Raw genomic sequence first — 23,854 nt, 5'->3', positions numbered from 1 at the left:
TAGAATTTCTACGATAATTTGATGACAGAGGTGGGATGGCTAACTCTGCTTGCTGATTGCTCCCGAGGAGAGCAAGGTTAAATTGCACTCAGGAGCTGCGTTAGTCATGGCTTAGGGTAGCCCACACTCCGCTTAAGCGGAGCAGGAGGGATCCGCCTCGGACCTGCCAGGAGTGTCAATAAGTGGATATGTCATTCCGAACAGACAGAATAAATTAAGAGTGAGACTGATTTTCTTAAACACAACCCCCATTTGGGGAAAGTTCACTTTTAAAAAGTCCTGTTCTTGGAACAGGTCACGCGTGTTGGAGACACCAGGACAGAGTCCTGATGAAAGCAATTCCAGAATAAGATCCTGAGGTACTATAGAGATACCAGGACATTGTCCTGAAGTAACATACCATGGGTTACGATCATCGTAAGATGTAATGCATGAACTATGTTAAGAGATACCAGGACAGGGTCCTGATGAAAGTGTTCCAGAACAAAATCCTGAAGAAGTAAGAAAATATTCCTGCAGGTTAGAAAAACATTGTAGGAGACAATTGATTAATTCATGGACTGTTAACCTCTCTAGGGTAGGGGGCAGCATTCGGAATTTTGGATGAAAAGCATGCCCAAATTAAACGGCCTGCTACTCGGGCCCAGAAGATTTGATGTGCATATATCTGGTAGATTTGGATAGAAAACACTCTAAAGTTTCCAAAACTGTTAAAATAGTGTGTGTATAACAGAACTGATTTAGCAGGTGAAAACCTGAGAAAAATCCATTCAGGAAGTTTTTTTTTTTTTTAGTTTTCTATTCAATGCCATTACAGTATCCATTGACTTAGGAATCCATTTGACGTTCCTATGCCTTCCACTGGATGTCAACAGTCTTTATAAATCGTTTCAGGCTTGTATTCTTATGAGGGAGTAAGACCAGTCTGAACGAGTTGACCCTAACGTGTCGCAGAGTTTTTTCAGGCGCATGTGCATTTCTTGTTTACCTTTTATATTGACGAAGTTATTGTCCGGTTGAAATATTATAGATCACTTATGCTACAAAACAACCTGAGGATTGAATATAAACATTGTTTGACATGTTTCTATGAACTTTACGGATACAATTTGGATTTGTCTGATTGTTTTGACTGAGTTCGAGCCTGTGGATTACTGAAGAAAAGGTTTATGGATATAAAGATACTTCGTCGAACAAAAGGAACATTTATTGAGTAAATGAATGTCTTCTGATTGATGATCTTCATATGGTGGCAAAGGTAAGGGATTAATTTTATTTATATTTCTGAGTTTTGTAACGCTTCTGCTTGGCTGTTTGCTGTTTGTAATAATTTGTCAACTGGGCTATGTTCTGGGCTAGGTATGTTCTGGGCTAGGTATGCTTTCGCCGAAAAGCATTTTATAAATATGACACTGTGGTTGGTTTAACAAGAAGTTAATCTTTAAACCTATGCAAAATATGTTTTGTTTTCTGAATTTTTATAATGAGCATTTCTGTAATTGAATTTGGCGCTCTGCAACCTCACTGGATGTTGGCCAGATGGGACGCTAGCGTCCCACATACCCTAGAGAGGTTAAAACAGTTGGTGGAAATGTGCATAGGAGGAACTATCATGTGGGTACAACATTTTTAAAATGACAGAGTAATTAAAAAATATTTTAATGGAGAAGAAATTACTATTTTTCAATTATAAGAAAGGAAGATGTTCCTAACCAAATAATGTTTGTTTTGTGTGTTTGTTTTTGTTTCCTGAGTGTGTGTGTTTATTGACGAGAGAGTTATATTAAGGACAGACGATGGACCGTATTTGAGTAATATGTAATATGATTAATAGTAATATGATTAAGATTTAGCAAAGTGAAAACTAACAATGTTTATTTTTTTCTACCTTTGAAATGTTTCCCGAGAGCAGGTAGTATAATTCTGCAGTTTTATAAAGTAACCGGATTCTGCCGTAAAGGGAGCTCCCAAATAAGTATGGCCTGGCCATTGGTTTGTTTGTTTTGCTATACGTTTTACCAGCACACGCAACTGTCCATGTTTGATTTATTGTGTGGGATCTTTTTAATTTGGTTGTAAACTAGGTATACAGAATGATGAAAATGTTAGAAATGGTTTCTGAGGTACAGGGAAAGAAAAGCAAAACACTTAATGGGGTGGAATGACCTTTGTTCTGACTTCCTGGTGAGGCCTGATCACCCTCACTAGAAAGACTGAAGACATTGGGTGAGATTTAAATGGGATATGTAAACAATAGTAATTATGTAGAAGTTTATAATTTAGCAATAGTCCTATGTGTGATTTGGAAAACGAGAAGGGAAAGAGAGAGGGCGTTGTCCCTGACACCTGTGTCTTGTCTATTTTACCATTACCTTATGGGATATACTTATTTCCTTATGGAGTTATCAAGAGTTGTAATTCAAATTGTATTTGTTATTGTAATTTGTTTATTTTTTATTAACGGGCAGTGTTGTTTTTTTATTACCGAGCCCCTGGGGCCCTTTGGTAAATATGAAAAAAATAATCTTTACATCTGCCTAAAAAATGAAGTAAAATGTGTTGGTAATGGTTGAGGGTTACTCCAAATGGATTGAAGTTTTCCCCACCTGGAGTGATATGTGTATTGTTGTTGTTGATATGTGTATTGCTGTTGTTGTTTGTTCTTGTTTTGGCTTTGTTTCGATACAAATCTCATCAGATTGGGTCGTGATGGCCCTCTAACTCCCTGACCCTGTAACTTTGCAGTGAGTTCGCCAAGATGATAAGGGAGTATAAGCCAATTTGGGGGAAATGGTTTAAACAATGTATTATTTTCTCTCCTTGACATTTTTTTCAAATCTGTATTAAGAATATTGGTAGTAATAATAATTTGCCATATAGTAAATAATCAGAAATGCCCTAAACTAAACTGTTCTGGTCTATCCTCTTTCGAGGTTATGGCGAAGGTGACCACAGATGGTGTCTAGATGCATGGAAGGGATAATTTGACCACGAACAGTGTGAACCTCAATCCCCCCTAACCGGCTGAAGAAATGGCTTTCACTACGACCCTGTCCTACACCACTTCTACTGAGACCCGAGTCAGCAACCTATACACAGCATCCAGTCGAAGCTATCAAATGACTTTCTCTCTCATGCCTTTTTCTCTCAGGAGTGCGACATGAGTCCACGTGGAGTGAGCATGGAGAGAGATCCCGTTCCAACTTCGTCATGTTGTTGGTGTACAGGTAGTAAAATGGACAAGACATCCACTTTGAACATGTGCCATTGGAAGGAAGAACTGAAACACTATCTGAAGAAAAACATGTAGACACACTAGAAGGAGGAGTGCTGGGTGGGGGTCAACTGTGTCGTAATTGTTTATTTGGGGAATCAGGTTGATTGTGGAGGTCTGCACACAGTGAAATTAATAGTAATTTAGATTAAGAATATATTGATTTACTGATCTGTCATTAACGTGCCACTCACAGCAATGTAAGACAGGGATAAACGGGGGCTGTAATGAGAAAAGTTAATAAAGGTAATCAGTAGTACAAACTGTCTATATATGGTCCCTTGTTTGTAAATCTACATTCTAACTGTGTTGGTGTGTGCTAAGTTGAGGGTCTTGAATTTGAGTGATAGTCTTCAGTGCTTCACATTGAGTCTGTCATTCTTCATTTGGGTTGTATAACATTGATAATAGGAGTTGTTTTATCATGTTATCAAAATTCTAATGTTAAAGCACATCAATACATATAGCTTTCTGGATGATACTAAAACATGCTCAGGTCAATTGTACTGTATGTTTATAACTATGTAAGTGGACTAGCAGTAGCGACTAACGTGTTATGGGTTAGATACAATGATTCATTGTGCAAAATGTATTTGTAACAGGAGGAAATGTGTTTGAGACAGAATGTTTGCATAAGAGTGTGCCAAATGATAGGTGACCATTGTTGTACATTTATACCCCAGGGTGAGGGTAACTTGACTGTTGCAGTGGAGCATCTAAAAGAGCTCAGTGGTGATCTCGCAAATGAACACCAACCAGACAACGATTAGAATCCGTTTGGATGGTTTCAGTCATTGTGTGGTGTTATGGGAGCTACAATATTTCATTGGTTGATGTATGGCTTAGTTATCTTTTTGATTGCCTTGTGTGTGGTGATAAATTATGTACTGATGTTTAAATTAATGTTCCTTTCCCCAATCTGAGAATGAATCGCACTATGTGAAGGTATGAAACTCAATGACAATGGAGGTCATTTACAAATGTAATGTACAAAGTGTAAGAAAGTCTTTCCCCTCATAGTAATGCTTGTTTAATGAAAATTATTTTATTAAGTAATTTTCTATTAGGGTGAGAGTCTCAAAAGGGACATTTGTTGTGGGAAATTACATAATTAGTCATGCTATGCCGTGTTTTACTGCTTCTAGATTTAACTTTCACACATTAACAAGTCCAATACAGCAAATGAAAGAAACATCTTGTTCATCTACCCATCATGTCCGATTTTTTAAATGTTTTACAGCGAAAACACAACATTGATTTATTCATTTAACATATTTATGTTAGACCACCACCAAATCAACAAAAAAAGCAATTTCTTCCCAGCCAAAGGTAGTCACAAAAGCAGGATTAGAGAAAAATCAATCACTAACCTCTTGAAAATCTTCATCAGATGACACTCATATGACATGTTTATGTTTTGTTCTAAAATATGCATATTTATATCCACAAATCCGGAGGAATTATAGAAAGCTACGCCAGATAACAGAAATACTCATCATAAACTTTGACTAAAGATACATGTTCTACATATAATTAAAGATACACTGGTTGTTAATGCAACCGCTGTGTCAGATTTTTTTTTAAACGTTACGAAAAAAAGTCTACCATGCAATAATCTGAGACAGTGCTCAGACGTAAATATATTTCTCTGCCATGTTGGAGTCAACAGAAATACGAAATTACATCATAAATATTCCCTTACCTTTGATGATCTTCCATCAGAATGCAGTGCAAGGAGTCCTAGTTCCACAATAAATTGTTGTTTTGTTCCATAATGTCCAATACTAGTGTCCAATTAGCTGCATTTGCTAGCACTTTCAGCTCACGTGCCCAAAAGCTGACACTGGTCCAGGAGGACTCGGACAAAAACTTCAAAAATATATATTCCAGGTCAAACTAAGTAGAGAATCAATCTTCAGGATATTATTTTCATATATATCCAATAACGTTCCAACCGGAGCGTATTTATTTTATTTTACCTTTATTTAACTAGGCAAGTCAGTTAAGAACAAATTCTTATTTTCAATGACAGCCTAGTGGGTTAACTGCCTGTTCAGGGGCAGAACGACAGATTTGTACCTTGTCAGCTCGGGGGTTTGAACTTGCAACCTTCCGGCTACAAGTCCAATGCTCTAACCACTAGGCTACCCTGCCACCCTGTTTTCATCTGCAGCCAAATGGAATGATGGTGACACCCACAGACAAATGCGCCACAGGGAAATGTCATTCTGTCGGGACAGTGACTATTTCCCCTCCCATTCGGTCAAAGTTCACACCAGAAGCTCCATTCCACGTTCTACTGAATGAGGACATCCAGTGGAAGGTGTAGGAAGTGCTACCAGATCCATATCTTATTTGGAGTGAATAAGCAAGGACTAGAAATTAGACATGTATTCAGAATTTCACTTCCTGTTTGGAAGATTGCCTGCCCTATGAGTCCTGTTATACTCACAGACATAATTCAAACAGTTTTAGAAACTGAGTGTTTTCTATCCAATAGTAATAATAATATGCATATATTAGCAATCTAGGACAGAGTAGGATGCAGTTCACTATGGGCACGCAATTCATCCAAAGTGAAAATACTGCCCCCTATCCCCAACAAGTTAAATGCTAGTGTTTTTCTAACCTGATACAAACTTGTCTTTGTGTGACTTAGTCATAAGACTGGGCTTACAGCTACAGGAAGTCACATGTATGGAAACTTGCAGAAAGGAGCACATTAGTGTTTGCTGTTGTGAATGCAGTTAGAGGTTGAGACCTTGGGCTATCAACCTCTTGCTATCTTAAATCTGCACAGACAACTAATTTGCCACATATACAAAAAGGATGTATTTTCCTATAACAGCAGACACCCGACTATGTTTAAGCTTTCAACTCTGAACCATTCTTGGTCATGGTTGATTGCTTCATTGTTGCAAATCTTATCAAATTGTTCTTTGAAAGAATCTGCAGTCTCTCTTCCGTTTGATTAGAATTTCTATGACAGTGTCGAGGCACAGATCTGGGGAAGGGAAATCTGTGAAGCATTTATTTGTCTGCAATTTCTGAGGCTGGTACTCTAATGAACATATGCTATGCAGCAGAGGTAACTCTGGGTCTTCCTTTCCCTGTGACGGTCCTCGTGAGAGCCAGTTTCATCATAGCGCTTGATGTTTTTTGCGACTGCACTTGAAGAAACTTTCCAAGTTCTTAAAATGTTCCAGGATTGACTGACGTTAATGTCTTAAAGTCATGATGGACTGTCATTTCTCTTTGCTTATTTGAGCTGTTCTTGCCACAATCTGGACTTGGTCTTTTACCAAATAGGGCTATCTTCTGTATTACCACCCCTACCTTGTCGCAACACAGCTAATTGGCTCAAACGCATTAAGAAGGAAAGAAATTACACAAATTAACTTTTAACAAGTCACACCTGTTAATTAAAATGCATTCCAAAATGTGCAAAGCTGTCAGCAAGGCAAAGGGTGGCTACTTTGAAGAATCTCAAATGTAACATACACTTTGATTTGTTTAACACTTTTTTGTTTACTACATGATTCCATGTGTTCTTTCATAGTTTTGATGTCTTCACTATTTTTTTACAATGTAAAATGTCAAACTGGTACTGTAAGTGTATAACACATTAAGAACACCTTCCTAATATTGAATTGCCCTCCCCCTCCTCAAAATAGCCTCAATTCATCGGGGCATGGACTCTACAAGGTGTCAAAAGTATTCCACAAGAATGGCTCCAATGCTTCCCACAGTTGTGTCAAGTTGGCTGGATGTCCTTCCAGTGTTGGACCATTCATGATACACACGAAACTGTTGAGCGTGAAAAACCCAACAGCATTGCAGATCTTGCCATAAACGCCTGGCACCTACTACCATTCCCATTTAAAAGCACTTCAATCTTTTTTCTTGCCCATTCACGCTCTGAATGGCACACATACACAATCCATGTCTCAATTGTCTCAAGGCTTAAAAAATCATTATTTAACCTGTCTCCTCCCCTTCATCTACACTGATTGAAGTGGATTTACAAGTGACATCAATAAGAGATTCTAACTTTCACCTGGATTAACCTGGTCAGTCTATGTCATGGAAAGAGGAGTCCTTAATGTTTTGTATACAGTGTATGGAAAGAAACTCCATAAACCCCCAAAAAAGAAACGGCCCTTTTTCAGGACCATGTCTTTCAAAGATAATTCGTAAAAAATCCAAATAACTTCACAGATCTTATTTGTAAAGGGTTTAAACACCGTTTCCCATGCTTGTTCAATTAACCATAAACAATTAATGAACATGCACCTGTGGAACGGTCGTTAAGACAACAGCTTACAGACGGTGGGCAATTAAGGTCACAGTTATGAAAACTTAGGACACTAAAGAGGCCTTTCTACTGACTCTGAAAAACACCAAAAGAAGGATGCCCAGGGTCCCTGCTCATCTGCGTGAGCGGGCCTTAGGCATGCTGCAAGTAGGCATGAGGACTGCAGATGTGGCCAGGGCAATACATTGCAATGTCCGTACTGTGAGACGCCTAAGACAAGACACTTCTTCTACATCACAGAACTGAACAATATCCATGTTTTGGAGATGGTGTAAACGGTCGGTGGAGAAGCCAGCTACGACCCGGTCTGTTTTGTTTCATGTTTGTGTCCTCATGAAAGACAATACAGCTACATTAACATAACTCTGTTTATACAGGTGCCTCCGTTATGAGGTTTGCATCTAATTAAATGTATAAAATGAATGAATAAAGATGAAACTATGTGTGAAATAAGGTGATGTTAACCCTTTTAATGAAAGATAATTGTATTCCCTTTAAAAAGTTTTAACCAAGTCATTGACCCGCCGCCGTGAGCACAGACATGATCTGGCGTCATGGGACAGCCCTTTTCTACTTTTATGAATAAAACCCCACCTGAAGAAATCCTCTTTAGTCCACGTGTACCTCGGTCAGCTGAGGGGGCGAAGGTTGAGTAGAGACAACAAAAACCTCAGTATAAGCTAAGGTTGTAATGGTTGCTGAATTCCTAACCATACCACGTGGACCTTTGGCTACACGGGTGGAAATGGTTCAACTCGATCCCGACAGAATAAGAGCAAATCTTCAATACTAATTACTAGTCTGCAGCTAGAAGTTGTGTCAACCTGATACGCAAAGACCGACAACCACTTATAGCATCTATGCTATAAGAACATTTCTGAATGGTACTCTGAAGTATCCATTCCAACCACGAAAGACTCCAGAGAAGCAGAGAGAGACGCTTGGATGAACTTTCCAACAGAAAGACAGACGATTCCAACAGAGATCACGACAACACACTGAGCGTAAATATATATTGATTGCAATTATTTCCGAATGAGTGAGCATTCATGTGTAAAGGATTAGCATTTTAATTAATATAATTATCAACTGTGTAGTGACTCTTTTGTCTTTCGCGCCCTTCTCAGTCCATACCCACTTCCCTTTATCCACCAAGCAGTCATATCGGCTTAGCCCACTAGTGAACCTCCCCCATCATTTCCTTGGAACCATATCTACTGTTTGTTTATGCATTTATGTGATTGTTTAGTAAGTAAATAAATTATTAAGACAATTGGTGTATGGATGATTCATAGTAAAGGCTGGGTTCGTGCAAATAACCAAACTATTTACGACATTTGGAATAAGACTAACGTGAGGTAAATAATAATTAATTAATTAGAAGACTAATTGATCAGATGTTACATTAGGAAAATTATAACTTTGTAATCTGAAGATTTTCCTTGGTGCCCCAACTTCCTAGTTAATTACATTTACATGATTAGTTTAATCATGTAATAAGAATTACAGAGAAATGATTTGATAAAATAACAGTCTTCACTTTAAAACTTCTTATGGCTTGGGGGCAGTATTTCGACGTCTGGATGAGAAGCATGCCCAAAGTAAACTGCCTGTTACTCAGGCCCATAAACTAGGATGTGCATATAATTGGTAGATTTGGATAGAAAACACTCTAAAGTTAAAAAATGTCTGTGAGTATAACATAACTGATATGGCAGGCGAAAACCTGATTTTTGATGTGGGTAGTTTTCAATTGAATGCCTATAGAGTATCTAATGGGTTAGGACCCAGATTGCAGTTCCTATGGCTTCCACTAGATGTCAACAGTCTTTAGACATTGTTTCAGGCTTGTTTTCTGAACAATGAAGAAGAATGAGACCTTTGTCAGTGGACTGTAGAATCATGCAGTGCTGGTTTGCGCGAGTGACAGAGTGCCCGCCCTTCGTTGTTTTTCCTTTCTATTGAATACGCTATTGACCAGTTTAAATATTATCGATTATTTAGACAATTGACAACCTTAGGATTAATTATAAACATCGTTTGACATGTTTCGACAAACTTTACCAGTACTATCAGGATGTATTCGTCTGCATGTTTTGACCGCTTTTGAGCCAGTGGAGTACTGAACAAAACGTGCCAACAAAACTGAGGTTTTGGGATATAAAGAGGAACTTTATCGGGAAAAAAACCTAACATGTATTGTATAGCTGGGACTCTTGTGACTGCAACCAGATGAAGATCTTCAAACGTAAATTATTAATTTTATCGCTATTTCTGACTTTCGTGAAAAAAAATTGTAAGCTTTTGTAAGCGGCGTGCTGTCCTCAGATAGTCGCATGGTATGCTTTCGCAGTAAAGCCTTTTTGAAATCTGACAAAGCGGCTGGATTAACAAGAAGTTCATCTTTAAGCCAATGTATAAAACTTGTAATTTTATGAATATTTATTATGAATATTTCTGTATTTTGAATATGGCGCTCTGCAATTTCACCAGATGTTGTCGAAGTGGGTCACTAGCGGAACGCCTGCGCTAGAAAGGTTAATGATGCCAAAGACACGACAACAGAATCGGTACATCTACTGTTGACATCTAGTGGAAGACATAGGAACTGCGATCTGGGTCCTAGCCCATTAGATATCTGCAGGACAGGTACAGGACGGCTACAACAACTGCCCGAGTTACACCAGGAATGCAATATCCCTCCATCAGTGCTCAGACTCTCAGCATATTGCGGACAGAGGCTGGACTGAGGGCTTGTAGGCCTGTTGTAAGGCAGGTCCTCACCAGACATCACCGGCAACAATGGACACAAACCCACCTTCGCTGGACCAGACAGGACTGGCAAAAAGTGCTCTTCACTGACGAGTGGCATGTTTGTCTCACCAGGGGTGATAGTCGTATTCGCGTTTATCGTCGAAGGAATGAGCGTTACACCGAGGCTCTGAAGCGGGATCAATTTGGAGGTGGAGGGTCCGTCATGGTCTGGAAGGGTGGGTCACAGCATCATTGTTGTCATTGCAGGCAATCTCAACGCTGTGTGTTACAGGGAAGACATCCTCCTCCCTCATGTGGTACCCTTCCTGCAAGCTCATCCTGACATGACCCTCCAGCATGACAATGTCACCAGCCATACTGCTCGTTCTGTGCGTGATTTCTGGCAAGACAGGAATGTCAGTATTCTGCCATGGCCAGCGAAAAGCCCGGATCTCAATCCCATTGAGCACGTCTGGGACCTGTTGGACTGGAGGGTGAGGGCTAGGGCCATTCCCCCCAGAAATATCCGGGAACTTGCAAGTGGGGTAATATCTCACAGAAAGAACTGTCAAATCTGGTGCAGTCCATGAGGAGAAGATGCACTGTAGTACTTAATGCAGCTGGTGGCCACACCAGATACTGACTGTTACTTTTGATTTTGACTCCCCCTTTGTTCAGGGACCCATTATTCAATATCTGTTAGTTACATGTCGGTTGTTGAATATTGTTGTGTTCATACAAATATTTACACATGTTAATTCAGTTTGCTGAAAATAAACACTTTTGACAGTGAGGACGTTTCAGTGAGAGGGGGTATAGAGAGAAGTGGGGGAGAGTGCTTGTGTGCTTTACGAGAGTGAGAGAGAGTGTTTGTGGTATGGTCTATGGAAGAATTCAACATTCACCCTCTGTTCTGTGGCCAAGGATTGAAAGCATCACCCAGTCTGAGGTGTCACAGAAGCAAGCATGACAAGATGGGCCTTGCCCATCATCCACTCCAATCTGTCTACCTCTTTGTGGGCCTATTGTGAAGAAATGGCCAATCAGAACTTGCGCAGTTTAAGGTCTTTTATGTATCTCCTTTGGAATCAACTCCAATGTTAGTCCGTTATACAGTGCCTTTGGAAGGTATTCAGACCTCTTGATTCATTCAACATTTTGTAACATGACAGACCTTATTCTAAAATGTTTAAAAAAATTTAAATCCTCAGCAATCTACACACAATACCTCATAATGAAAATTTATAATTTATTACAAATAAACACCAGAAATACCTTATTTACCTAAGTATTCAGAAACTTTGCTATGAGACTCGATTTTGAGCTCAAGTGCACCCTGTTTCCATTGATAATCCTTGAGATGTTTCTACAACTTCATTGGAGTCCACCTGTGGTAAATTCAATTGATATGACATGATTTGGAAAGGCATACACCTGTCTATATAAGTACTCACAGTTGACTGTGCATGTCAAAGGAAAAAACAAGCCATGAGGTCGAAGGATTTTTTGAGGGTGCATTATGGCCACGCAAAGGGAATGAAATTTGAGGCATTATCAAGTGCTTGTCAAATTGTGAATGAGACTGATAAAGTATGTACAGCCTGCTCAAAAAACAAAGCAGAGCTTTTCAAATCATCATTAGAGTCACATCATGCAGGCTTAGAATGTATTTAAAATCACAACATATAGCCCAACACTTGTATCACAACTAAAGTTACATAAATAACTCTAAATTAAACATATAGGAGTACCTGTTTCTTTGTTAACCGCTCAACACAGAATAGCTTAATGTGCACACTCACTCAAATCATTTGGAGAAAGGATATTTTCTATTTTATTCAGACATGTTCAATTGTATTCTTCATACTATAAAATAACATTAAATAATGCCACGGAATTATAAGCAAATTTTGTCTGCTAATTGAACTATTTGAACACAGCCATACGGCATTGGCCAAACTCAGAGTATGCTATTCTGTTCTTCTGAAACAGACTACATTTTCTTTAGACGTGTATAAAATAAATAATGGATTTATTAGACTTTTTAAAATGTAGATGTTCCAAAGGTCTGCATCAGTGGCTCGTAGGTTATGCGTGGAAACCAGGAGATACTAAATGTGTTTATGTTGTTCCGGAGTTCTAAATTGAGCAGCTGCTGAAAAATGAGCTCCTGTATATATTGAGATTTAAATGGTTTTTTAGAGTGAAGTACATCGAAAAAATCAAGAGAAAACTGCCAGACTCAATAGAAGACAAAACAAGGAACAAACCAAAAAGACAGGCTTTTGAAGAAGTAACTATTTTTCATAAAATTGTACAGTTATCTTAGCTAGCTGAATTGCTAGCTGAATTGTTTACTTGTTGCTAAGCAGTTGCTAGGGACTCTCCTGGAAGAAGCTAGCTAGCTTACAAATAATAACAACAAAAAATATCTAGTTAACAGAAGAAAGGAAGACAAAATAAGGACAGAAGAAAAAGGAAAAGAAAAAGGACAACAAAGTGAAACCTCTAAAGAAACAAGAGACCATAATACAAGAAACAGCACTATAGAGAGATAGAACAACAACAACGCAGCCACTGCCAGCTAGCCTACTTCAGCAGTACTGTATCATTTGAATTATTTTAGTCAATAAGATTCCTGCTACGTAAGCTTAACTTTCTGAACATTCGAGACGTGTAGTCCACTTGTCATTCCAATCTCCTTTGCATTAGCGTAGCCTCTTCTGTAGCCTGTCAACTATGTGTCTGTCTATCCCTGTTCTCTCCTCTCTGCACAGACCATACAAACGCTCCACACCGCGTGGCCGCGCCACTCTAATCTGGTGGTCCCAGCGCGCACGACCCACGTGGAGTTCCAGGTCTCCGGTAGCCTCTGGAACTGCCGATCTGCGGCCAACAAGGCAGAGTTCATCTCAGCCTATGCCTCCCTCCAGTCCCTCGACTTCTTGGCACTGACGGAAACATGGATCACCACAGATAACACTGCTACTCCTACTGCTCTCTCTTCGTCCGCCCACGTGTTCTCGCACACCCCGAGAGCTTCTGGTCAGCGGGGTGGTGGCACCGGGATCCTCATCTCTCCCAAGTGGTCATTCTCTCTTTCTCCCCTTACCCATCTGTCTATCGCCTCCTTTGAATTCCATGCTGTCACAGTTACCAGCCCTTTCAAGCTTAACATCCTTATCATTTATCGCCCTCCAGGTTCCCTCGGAGAGTTCATCAATGAGCTTGATGCCTTGATAAGCTCCTTTCCTGACGGCGGCTCACCTCTCACAGTTCTGGGCGACTTTAACCTACCCATGTCTACCTTTGACTCATTCCTCTCTGCCTCCTTCTTTCCACTCCTCTCCTCTTTTGACCTCACCCTCTCACCTTCCCCCTCTACTCACAAGGCAGGCAATACGCTCGACCTCATCTTTACTAGATGCTGTTCTTCCACTAACCTCACTGCAACTCCCCTCCAAGTCTCCGACCACTACCTTGTATCCTTTTCCCTCTCGCTCTCATCCAACACTTCCCACACTGCCCCTACTCGGATGGTATCGCGCCGTCCCAATCTTCGCTCTCTCTCCCCCGCTACTCTCTCCTCTTCCATCCTATCATCTCTTCCCTCTGCTCAAACCTTCTCCAACCTATCTCCTGATTCTGCCTCCTCAACCCTCCTCTCCTCCCTTTCTGCATCCCTTGATTCTCTATGTCCCCTATCCTCCAGGCCGGCTCGGTCCTCCCCTCCTGCTCCGTGGCTCGACGACTCATTGCGAGCTCACAGAACAGGGCTCCGGGCAGCCGAGCGGAAATGGAGGAAAACTCGCCTCCCTGCGGACCTGGCATCCTTTCACTCCCTCCTCTCTACATTTTCCTCTTCTGTCTCTGCTGCTAAAGCCACTTTCTACCACTCTAAATTCCAAGCATCTGCCTCTAACCCTAGGAAGCTCTTTGCCACCTTCTCCTCCCTCCTGAATCCTCCTCCCCCCTCCTCCTCCTCTCTGCAGATGACTTCGTCAACCATTTTGAAAAGAAGGTCGACGACATCCGATCCTCGTTTGCTAAGTCAAACGACACCGCTGGTTCTGCTCACACTGCCCTACCCTGTGCTCTGACCTCTTTCTCCCCTCTCTCTCCAGATGAAATCTCGCGTCTTGTGACGGCCGGCCGCCCAACAACCTGCCCGCTTGACCCTATTCCCTCCTCTCTTCTCCAGACCATTTCCGGAGACCTTCTCCCTTACCTCACCTCGCTCATCAACTCATCCCTGACCGCTGGCTACGTCCCTTCTGTCTTCAAGAGAGCGAGAGTTGCACCCTTCTGAAAAAACCTACACTCGATCCCTCCGATGTCAACAACTACAGACCAGTATCCCTTCTTTCTTTTCTCTCCAAAACTCTTGAACGTGCCGTCCTTGGCCAGCTCTCCCGCTATCTCTCTCAGAATGACCTTCTTGATCCAAATCAGTCAGGTTTCAAGACTAGTCATTCAACTGAGACTGCTCTTCTCTGTATCACGGAGGCCCTCCGCACTGCTAAAGCTGCTAACTCTCTCCTCTGCTCTCATCCTTCTAGACCTATCGGCTGCCTTCGATACTGTGAACCATCAGATCCTCCTCTCCACCCTCTCCGAGTTGGGCATCTCCGGCGCGGCCCACGCTTGATTGCGTCCTACCTGACAGGTCGCTCCTACCAGGTGGCGTGGCGAGAATCTGTCTCCTCACCACGCGCTCTCACCACTGGCGTCCCCCAGGGCTCTGTTCTAGGCCCTCTCCTATTCTCGCTATACACCAAGTCACTTGGCTCTGTCATAACCTCACATGGTCTCTCCTATCATTGCTATGCAGACGACACACAATTAATCTTCTCCTTTCCCCCTTCTGATGACCAGGTGGCGAATCGCATCTCTGCATGTCTGGCAGACATATCAGTGTGGATGACGGATCACCACCTCAAGCTGAACCTCGGCAAGACGGAGCTGCTCTTCCTCCCGGGAAGGACTGCCCATTCCATGATCTCGCCATCACGGTTGACAACTCCATTGTGTCCTCCTCCCAGAGCGCTAAGAACCTTAGCGTGATCCTGGACAACACCCTGTCGTTCTCAACTAACATCAAGGCGGTGGCCCGTTCTTGTAGGTTCATGCTCTACAACATCCGCAGAGTACGACCCTGCCTCACACAGGAAGCAGCGCAGGTCCTAATCCAGGCACTTGTCATCTCCCGTCTGGATTACTGCAACTCGCTGTTGGCTGGGCTCCTGCCTGTGCCATTAAACCCCTACAACTCATCCAGAACGCCGCAGCCCGTCTGGTGTTCAACCTTCCCAAGTTCTCTCACGTCACCCCGCTCCTCCGCTCTCTCCACTGGCTTCCAGTTGAAGCTCGCATCCGCTACAAGACCATGGTGCTTGCCTACGGAGCTGTGAGGGGAACGGCACCTCAGTACCTCCAGGCTCTGATCAGGCCCTACACCCAAACAAGGGCACTGCGTTCATCCACCTCTGGCCTGCTCGCCTCCCTACCACTGAGGAAGTACAGTTCCCGCGCAGCCCAGTCAAAACTGTTCGCTGCTCTGGCCCCCCAATGGTGGAACAAACTCCCTCACGACGCCAGGACAGCGGAGTCAATCACCACCTTCCGGAGACACCTGAAACCCCACCTCTTTCAGGAATACCTAGGATAGGATAAAGTAATCCTTCTCACCCCCCTTAAAAGATTTAGATGCACTATTGTAAAGTGGCTGTTCCACTGGATGTCTTAAGGTGAACGCACCAATTTGTAAGTCGCTCTGGATAAGGACACACCTCAAATATTTCCACCCGGCCCATCTGTGCACAAGTGAGCTGATATAAGACAGGTAAATTGCAGAACATGGCATTAGGGCTGGAAAACGCCATTGCGCCAGTTTTTACAATACGAAATTGCAAACTAACGTGTGTTTGACACTAGCGTCTCTAACGCCAACCAAAAATAGAGCCCCTGGTCTCCAACAGTATCTTTAAAATACTTAAGCTTTGCATGATTGAGCTTTTACTCATACTATGTAAACCCAGGCCTGATGAATAATAAAGTGTCCCTCCCAAGACAGGGTGGTAGAGGAGTTGAAGGAAAGGGAAAAAAACATAACGTCGGTCTAATATTCAGCTGAAAATCTTTGACAAAGCAGCCACAACACTACTCTGCTTTGGGGGCCTGGGGACTTCCCACCTTTGGCAACCAAGTTTGTTTGGATTTTTTTCTCCACTACATCTGGGCAATGTAACAGACAGACATTGATTGTGTAACCCAGCACCTTGTTTGACTGTGTGTGTCTGGCTTTTCCTGGCCTCTTAGCTAGCCGGCAAGCTGGTGGAGAGAGAGAGAGAGGGGTGTCAGAGAGGTCAGTGTGTCTATGTATGCGGATGAATCAACACTATACACGTCAGCTAGTACAGCAACTGAAATGACTGCAACACTTAACAAAAAGCTGCAGTTAGTTTAAGAATGGGTAGCAAGGAATAAGTTAGTCCTAAATATTTCCAAAACTAATAGCATTATATTTGGGACAAATCATTCACTAAACCCTAAACCTCGACTAAATATTGTAATGAATAATGTGGAAATTTAGCAAGTTGAGGTGACTAAACTGCCTGGAGTAACTCTGGATTTGAAACTGCCATGGTTAAAACATATTGATACAACAGTAGCTACGATGGGGAGAAGTATATTCATAATAAAGCGTTGCTCTGCCTTCTTAATTAACAACACCATCAACAAGGCAGGTCCTACAGGTCCTAGTTTTGTCGCTTCTAGACTACTGTTCAGTAATGTGGTCCGGTGCCACAAAGAGGGACTTAGGAAGATTGCAGTTGGCTCACTGCTGGCCCTTAAAAGTACACAGAGAGCTAACCTTAATGACATGCATGTCAATCTCTCATGGCTCAAAGTGGAAGAGAGATTGACTTCCTCCCTACTTGTTTTTGTAAGAGGTGTTGACAAGCTGAATGTACGGAGCTGTCTGTTTAAAATACTTACACACAAACACCTGAAATTGCCCATGCCTCGTCTATATTCAAGTTATTTTTGCAAAGCTGTGTACAGAAGCATTTGGCATTTAGCACATCTTATAATGCAATCAAGTACTGACAAAGTCATAGCCAAGATTTCCAATTTAATCACAATATGAAATTCAATTAAAAAAGAGAATGGGGCAGTTCCTTGTCTGAAATGGCAGGTAGCCTAGTGTTGAAGACTTTTGGGCAAGTAACCAAAAGGTCTGGTTCAAATCCCTGTGCTGACTAGGTGACAAATCTGTCGATATGCCCTTGAGCAGGGCACTTAACCCTAATTGCTCCTGTAAGTTACTCTGGATAAGAGCATCTGCTAAATTATTAAAACATTTCTAAAATGAAACAGCATGTTAGAAAGGGTTTAATTCACCACGTGTCCATGTATGCTTCCAAAATAGCACTCTATTAGTTATATACTGCACTACCAATGGGCCTTGTCAAAGGTAGTGTGCTAGTTCCATAGGGAATATGGTGCCATTTCAAATCACATTTTATTTGTCACATGCACCGAATAGAACGTGTGAAATGCTTACTTACAAGCCCTTGACCAACAATGCAGTTTTAAGAAAATACCAACAAAAAAAATAAGAGTCAAGAATAACAAATAATTAAAGAGCAGCAGTAAATAACAATAGCTGGGCTATATATACAGGGGGTACCGGTACAAAGTTAATGTGCGGGGGCACCGGTGTCGAGGTAAAATGTACATGTAGGTAGAGTTATTAAAGAGACTATGTATAGATAATAACAGAGAGCAGCAGCAGCGTAGAAGGGAGGGGGGCAATGCAAATAGTCTGGGTAGCCATGTGATTAGCTGTTCAGGAGTCTTATGGCGTGGGGGTAAAAGCTGTTTAGAAGCCTATTGGACCTAGACCTGGTACGCCGGTACCAGTTGCCATGCAGTAGCAGCGAGAACAGTCTATGACTAGGGTGGCTGGAGTCTTTGACAATTTTAGGGCCTTCCTCTGACACTGGTTGGTATAGAGGTCCTGGATGGCAGGACGATTGTCCCGGATTATGTACTGGGCTGTACGCAGCACCCTCTGTAGTGCCTTGCGGTCGGAGGCCGAGTAGTTGCCATCCAGGCAGTGATGCAACCCATTCTCAAATAGATGTTCCTTTTGTCCAGGTGGGAAAGGGCAGTGTGGAGTGCAATAGAGATTGCATCATCTGTGGATCTGATCATGCAGTATGCAAAATGGAGTGGGTCTAGGGTTTCTGAGATAATGATGTTGATGTGAGCCATGAGCAGCCTTTCAAAGCATTTCATGACTACAGACGTGAGAGCTATAGGTCGGTAGTCATTTAGGCAGGTTACCTTAGTGTTCTTGGGCACAGGGACTATGGTGGTCTGCTTGAAACATGTTAGTATTACAGACTCAGACAGGGAGAGTTTGAAAATGTCAGTGAAGACACTTGCCAGTTGGTCAGCGCATGCTTATGTAATACCCTTGGTAGAACCAAGTATTGAGTTTATTTGTTATAATTAATTCGGAATATTTAAGTGAATAGGTTGGTTTACTTTTAAAGTTTAAGTTTTGACCAATAAGGTCGCTAGTTAAGCTGTGGCCAATGGGAGTTGACCTGGTTAACGGAAGGCCTGGGAAAAAAAGAGGGAGAGAGACATTGAGAAAAGGATGGACATTACATTATGACTGTTGGTGAAGAAAAATTATAAAAGTGTCACATCTGCTCCTGCCACGCCCCCTGGTGGTCATCTGGTGCATGCTTGACCTGCAGCCATTCCCACAGTACACTATCTCTCGTTCCCCTTCCCTTTCCTTTCCTTTCTGTTTCTGTGTGATTGTGTGGTTGGAGACAGGTGTACTGGAGTCAGAGCAGATCCCTACCAGCTGCAATTCATTCCATTATCAAGACCTCTACAAATACTCAGTTCTGCCACTTCCACTCTGCCAGAATGTAGTCTCTGCTCATTTTGCTGCCCTGACTCCGGTCCTGTCTCCTGGTCCACATCTTACCACCCTGCTACCCTGTACTGAACTCACCACACCACCATTCTCTTGGATTCCCCTCCAGACCTGTTTACCCTGCCCCAACCCTGCACACTCCAACTTCAGCCTCCATATCTGGTTTCCTACAACTCATCCAAGCTTCACCGGATCTGCACTCCATATCTCCCTGTGTTACAATAAATACCTTGGTTCATTCATCTCTGTTTCCTCGTCTGAGTCTGCTCTTGGGTTCCCTGTGCTGCTCCACGTAACAAGAAGACAATAAAAATAGAACAAAACCCATACATACCGAGTTTTGAAGGGAAATACCGATTTTATTTTATGAGTTATTATCATTTTGTTAAAGACTTAGTAAAGACTGAAGCTACCGTCTCATCGAGGAGGTATTTGACAGCCTCGAGTTTAGCCTAGCATCGTGTGACACCAAGAGAGAATTGCTTGACTTTGTGTGTCGTCATTTTTTTCTTCTCCAACGCCAGCCAACGGATTAAGCTAGATTTAACTAATTTGGACATGGGTTGTGCATGACTCATTGGGGTTTATTATTTGTATTTATTTTGATGTGGTGCATTGAAAATGTAATAAAACAAATCTTGAACCTTATGTTTGTTGACTTGGTAGAGTCATTTACTGTTTCAATTTCATTTAATGCATGGGAAAAAATATCCTTATACAATAACAAAAATCTATAATCATTCTATCTGAAGTTAACCCCCTAGTTGTCATCATCCTAGATAGTTTACAATAGGGATTCTTATTGGAGATGTCCTTCTCACCTAATATCCCATGCGGCTGAGATATTCTGCGTAAGGTAATATCGTGAGTCAAATTCGAGCCTGGTGAGAGGGTTACACTCGGAGTACACGTTCTGGTAATCCGTCTGCCCCAGCGGCCTTGTGAATGTTGACCTGTTTAAAGGTCTTACTCACATCGGCTGCGGAGAGCGTGATCACACAGTCGTTCGGAACAGCTGATGCTCTCATTAATGTTTCACTGTTACTTGCCTCGAAGCAAGCATAGAAGTTAATTAGCTCATCTGTGTGGCTCATGTCACTGGGCATCTCTCGGCTGTGCTTCCATTTGTAGTCTGTAATGGTTTGCAAGCCATTACAGTTGGCCTGTCTTTTATATTCAATTTAAATTTGGTTCAGTCAAAGAATGCCGAAACCAGCCTGATTTTCATCTAACTATTAAATACATGTACTTCACGGGCCATGGCACATGTTATCTGTCAATAGCCAATTCATGATGTTGTCTATTTGTGTGTGTGCGTGTGTCCGATGCCCCATACACATAGAAGGAAGGTTACCTGAAAATTCTAATGGGACACATATATATATATATATAAGTATCAACATATATATAACATCTATAGGTGTCCCATTAGAATTTTCAGGTAACCTTCCATCTATGTGTATGGGGCATCGGACACACACACACACACATATATATATGTGTCAAAGTAGGCTAGAACACAGGCTGCTACATGTGTAAAGATAATGCGTGTGGGCCTTCAGCCTTGCCCATAGCCAGAGAATTGAGAGAACCCACCCTTCCCCTCCTCCAGAAACCCTACGCAGCTGTACATTTGGCAGGTTGACGTTTATTGTCAAGAATCTTGCCCTGCAGGCAGAACTAAGTGATTTCTGCTAGATTGGAAAATCAAAATTGGCTTTATTAAATACTCGAAAATAAAAATAGCTTTGGTCTTAATTTAATACTAGGGTTAGGCATTAAATTTAGCATTGTGGTTAAGGTTAGCGTTAGGTTTCAAATCCGATGTTATGGCTGTGTCTGTGCCAGCTGACAGCTCCGTAGAGCTGCCTCCAGAACAAGATTCATTACAAAAAACGCTAACCTGCGTAAATTTGCTGCATCAGGGTTCTGTCAGCCATTCACCGAAAACAAAAGCAACGACGTAGCCTACAAGGGCAACTCGTAGTAGGCTACGGATACTCTACGCCCGAGGCAGCAGGAGACAGACACAGATGTTCGTAGCCAAATAAACCACACCTTATAAATCCACCACTGCCATTTTCATGTAGGCTAAGCGGCAAGGCGCCTGTCAAGTGTGTAGACGAGCACCAAGTACCGCAGTCTACTTATACAGAGGCGTGGGCCACGCACCCCCGCCGACACGCCACCAGACCCACTGATTCAATATACAGAACACACAGCACACACACGCTGCGATAATTTCACACCTACACAGTCTGTTATTAAATAAGTAAAGAAGTTGCTTACCGGGTGCTTTGTCTGCTTTGTCTACTTTAATGATCTCCATCTCCCGTTGTGATTAGGTTGATCAGGGAGGGAAGTTAGAGACGCTTCGTTTCTGGGAGATGTCAGAGCTGTTCTGGTCGGGATGTGGTTCTTCTTCCCCCCTGGTTTGTCTGCCTCTGTAATCAACAAGCGTGACCAGTGAGAACAGCTGGTTTATCAATGGCCGGACTGTCCGTGAGTCGATATTGTGTAGGGCAAAATGGCTAACTCGGATATTTTGGGGTGATTTCCGACCAAGCAAATTGAACGCTGTGTCTGTCCACGCGTGTGCATTTAAGCCTACCAGTGTCCGCGCGCTGTTTATCGGGAGCTGTCCTCTCGCCTTGGTGGTGAAGTCTATGCTGCAGCTCGGGCTCCTATGAAATACAGAAGTGACGTCACGACAGACTCCCCTGCTGGAGTTTTAAGGTGACATGTTAGACAGTGGAGAGTCACTTCCACTATCGAATTTGTGCATCCGACAACAAACACCTGTTATTGTGCACTACCTGATATATATTTTTATAGTCATCAAATAAAGCTTTTTGCTCTTTTACAAAAGTTTTAGAACACCTACTCATTCAAGGGTTTTTATGTATTTTTTACTATTTCCTACATTGTAGAATAATAGTGAAAACCAAAACTTTAAAATAACACACATGGAATCATGTAGTAACCAAAAAAGTGTTAAACAAATCAAAATATATTTTATATTTGAGATTCTTCAAATTGCCACCCTTTGCCATGATGACATCTTTGCACACTCTTGGCAGCGTTGACTATCACATTATCAGATTCCCCCGAATAACATTTTCCTTGTCATAGCCTACTCTTTGCGATTTTTACATTGACTCATTTGTGTTCAAAACACTCAGACGTTTGGTTCTCACATAATTTAGCTGAGCTCAGAAGTCCATTTGATCCCATTTATATAGGCCTAAGATTTCTGCTGTCGAGGCTGAAGATACACACTAAACTACAAGTCCTGTTCTTTTCCAGATATAGTCTCAAGTGATGACTCAAATGGGTGCAGGTGTAGGCTGGAGGAATTTAAACCTGTTTGCAGGATTTTTTGCAAATGGGTTTAGTGTGTGAGTTTCCATGGTAACACAGGTTGGTACCCAAGTACAGTGATGTTACTTTTGTGTGACCTGTAGGCAGTAGGGGCTGAAGGGCTGCCTGGCTGTAAGTTGCTATGGAGACTATAAGTGATAACATATTACATTTTAGTGGCTCCAAAAAAGATTGAAATTGAAAATGTTATGGGCCTAGTAGGGCTAGATGTAATGTATTGCAGATAATATAAGCCTATATGGTACTGGTTTATGGTTCCCAATATTTCTAAGGGTGTGTCCTAAATATCACTATATTGCAGTACAGTACTTTTTACCAAGACCCATATGGCCCTATACAAAAGTATTGCACTATACAGTCTTAGAATTAGGTGTGACTCGAGGAACCCTGGAGATTCTCAAGAAACCCTGGAGATCCTCAAGGAACTGTTGCAGTCAGTGGGTTCATATTTGCACAATTGGTTAGTTGAGGGGTTCTTGGAGGAACTTTCAATGTTTCAATGTTGCAAAGGCTTCTGGAGGAACCTTTTTGCTGGGGCTTGCAGAGCACATTGAATTTATTTCGCAGTTGGATTTGTTGCGCTGCCGGACTCGAAAGCAGAGCTGGCATTATGGGCAGGCCTTAGGGGGCCTGGCCCACCGTACTTCCTTGCCTGTCCAAATAAAAATAACAAATATTGATAATTTATTTGACCGAGACGTGTGCCGACAGAAAGACGCATCAATCTCAGCTAAAGCATCTGAACGAGCAAAACAGAGTCCCTCTGTCTCAATATGTGTAGCCAATTATGTGATGCTGTCTGGCCAAGAAGAGCATAAGACAGAGGGATGCTGTTTTGCTTGCTCGGATGCTTTCTCCAGTGAGATAGTTTCAGCCACTTGCGAATTTGAAGGAAAGTTGGTGGGTGCACAGTGAATTGTTCGATTGCTGGAATTATTTTGGACGAATGTGCAAAGTTAATTAACCTAATTTTTGAAATGATTTGTTTGACAATCAGATGAAAAAATCATGACTGGTTGTGTTCTTACCATATTAAAAGGTGATACATTTTTACAGTTAAATGACATGTCTTTACTATAAAACCAAAATAATTGAATTCACACATACATACGAGGTCTCGTAAATCAAATGCCCGTCCAACTGATTCGTTCTGGCGCCGGCCCCGCTC

The 23,854-nt window shown here is 42.0% G+C and overlaps 1 protein-coding gene across 1 annotated transcript in view; it reads right to left on the bottom strand.

The window, feature by feature from the left end:
• LOC115106770 (fibroblast growth factor 12-like) overlaps positions 1-22,005 on the bottom strand; it is a 125,310-nt gene extending 103,305 nt beyond the window's left edge. Inside the window, exons 1-2 of the mRNA XM_029629837.2 lie at positions 21,917-22,005; positions 21,595-21,749 (exon numbers count right to left, since the gene is read on the bottom strand). Coding sequence (XP_029485697.1) covers positions 21,595-21,634 — 40 coding nt within the window. The 5' untranslated portion in view covers positions 21,635-21,749; positions 21,917-22,005. The remainder of the gene's footprint in view (positions 1-21,594; positions 21,750-21,916) is intronic.
• Between the last annotated feature and the right edge of the window lie 1,849 nt (positions 22,006-23,854).

This window comes from Oncorhynchus nerka, linkage group LG23, assembly GCF_034236695.1.
Source record: "Oncorhynchus nerka isolate Pitt River linkage group LG23, Oner_Uvic_2.0, whole genome shotgun sequence".
Lineage (NCBI taxonomy): Eukaryota > Metazoa > Chordata > Actinopteri > Salmoniformes > Salmonidae > Oncorhynchus > Oncorhynchus nerka.
The sequence above is the reverse complement of the archived record's forward strand: the minus strand, read 5'-3'. Positions and strand labels throughout refer to the sequence as shown.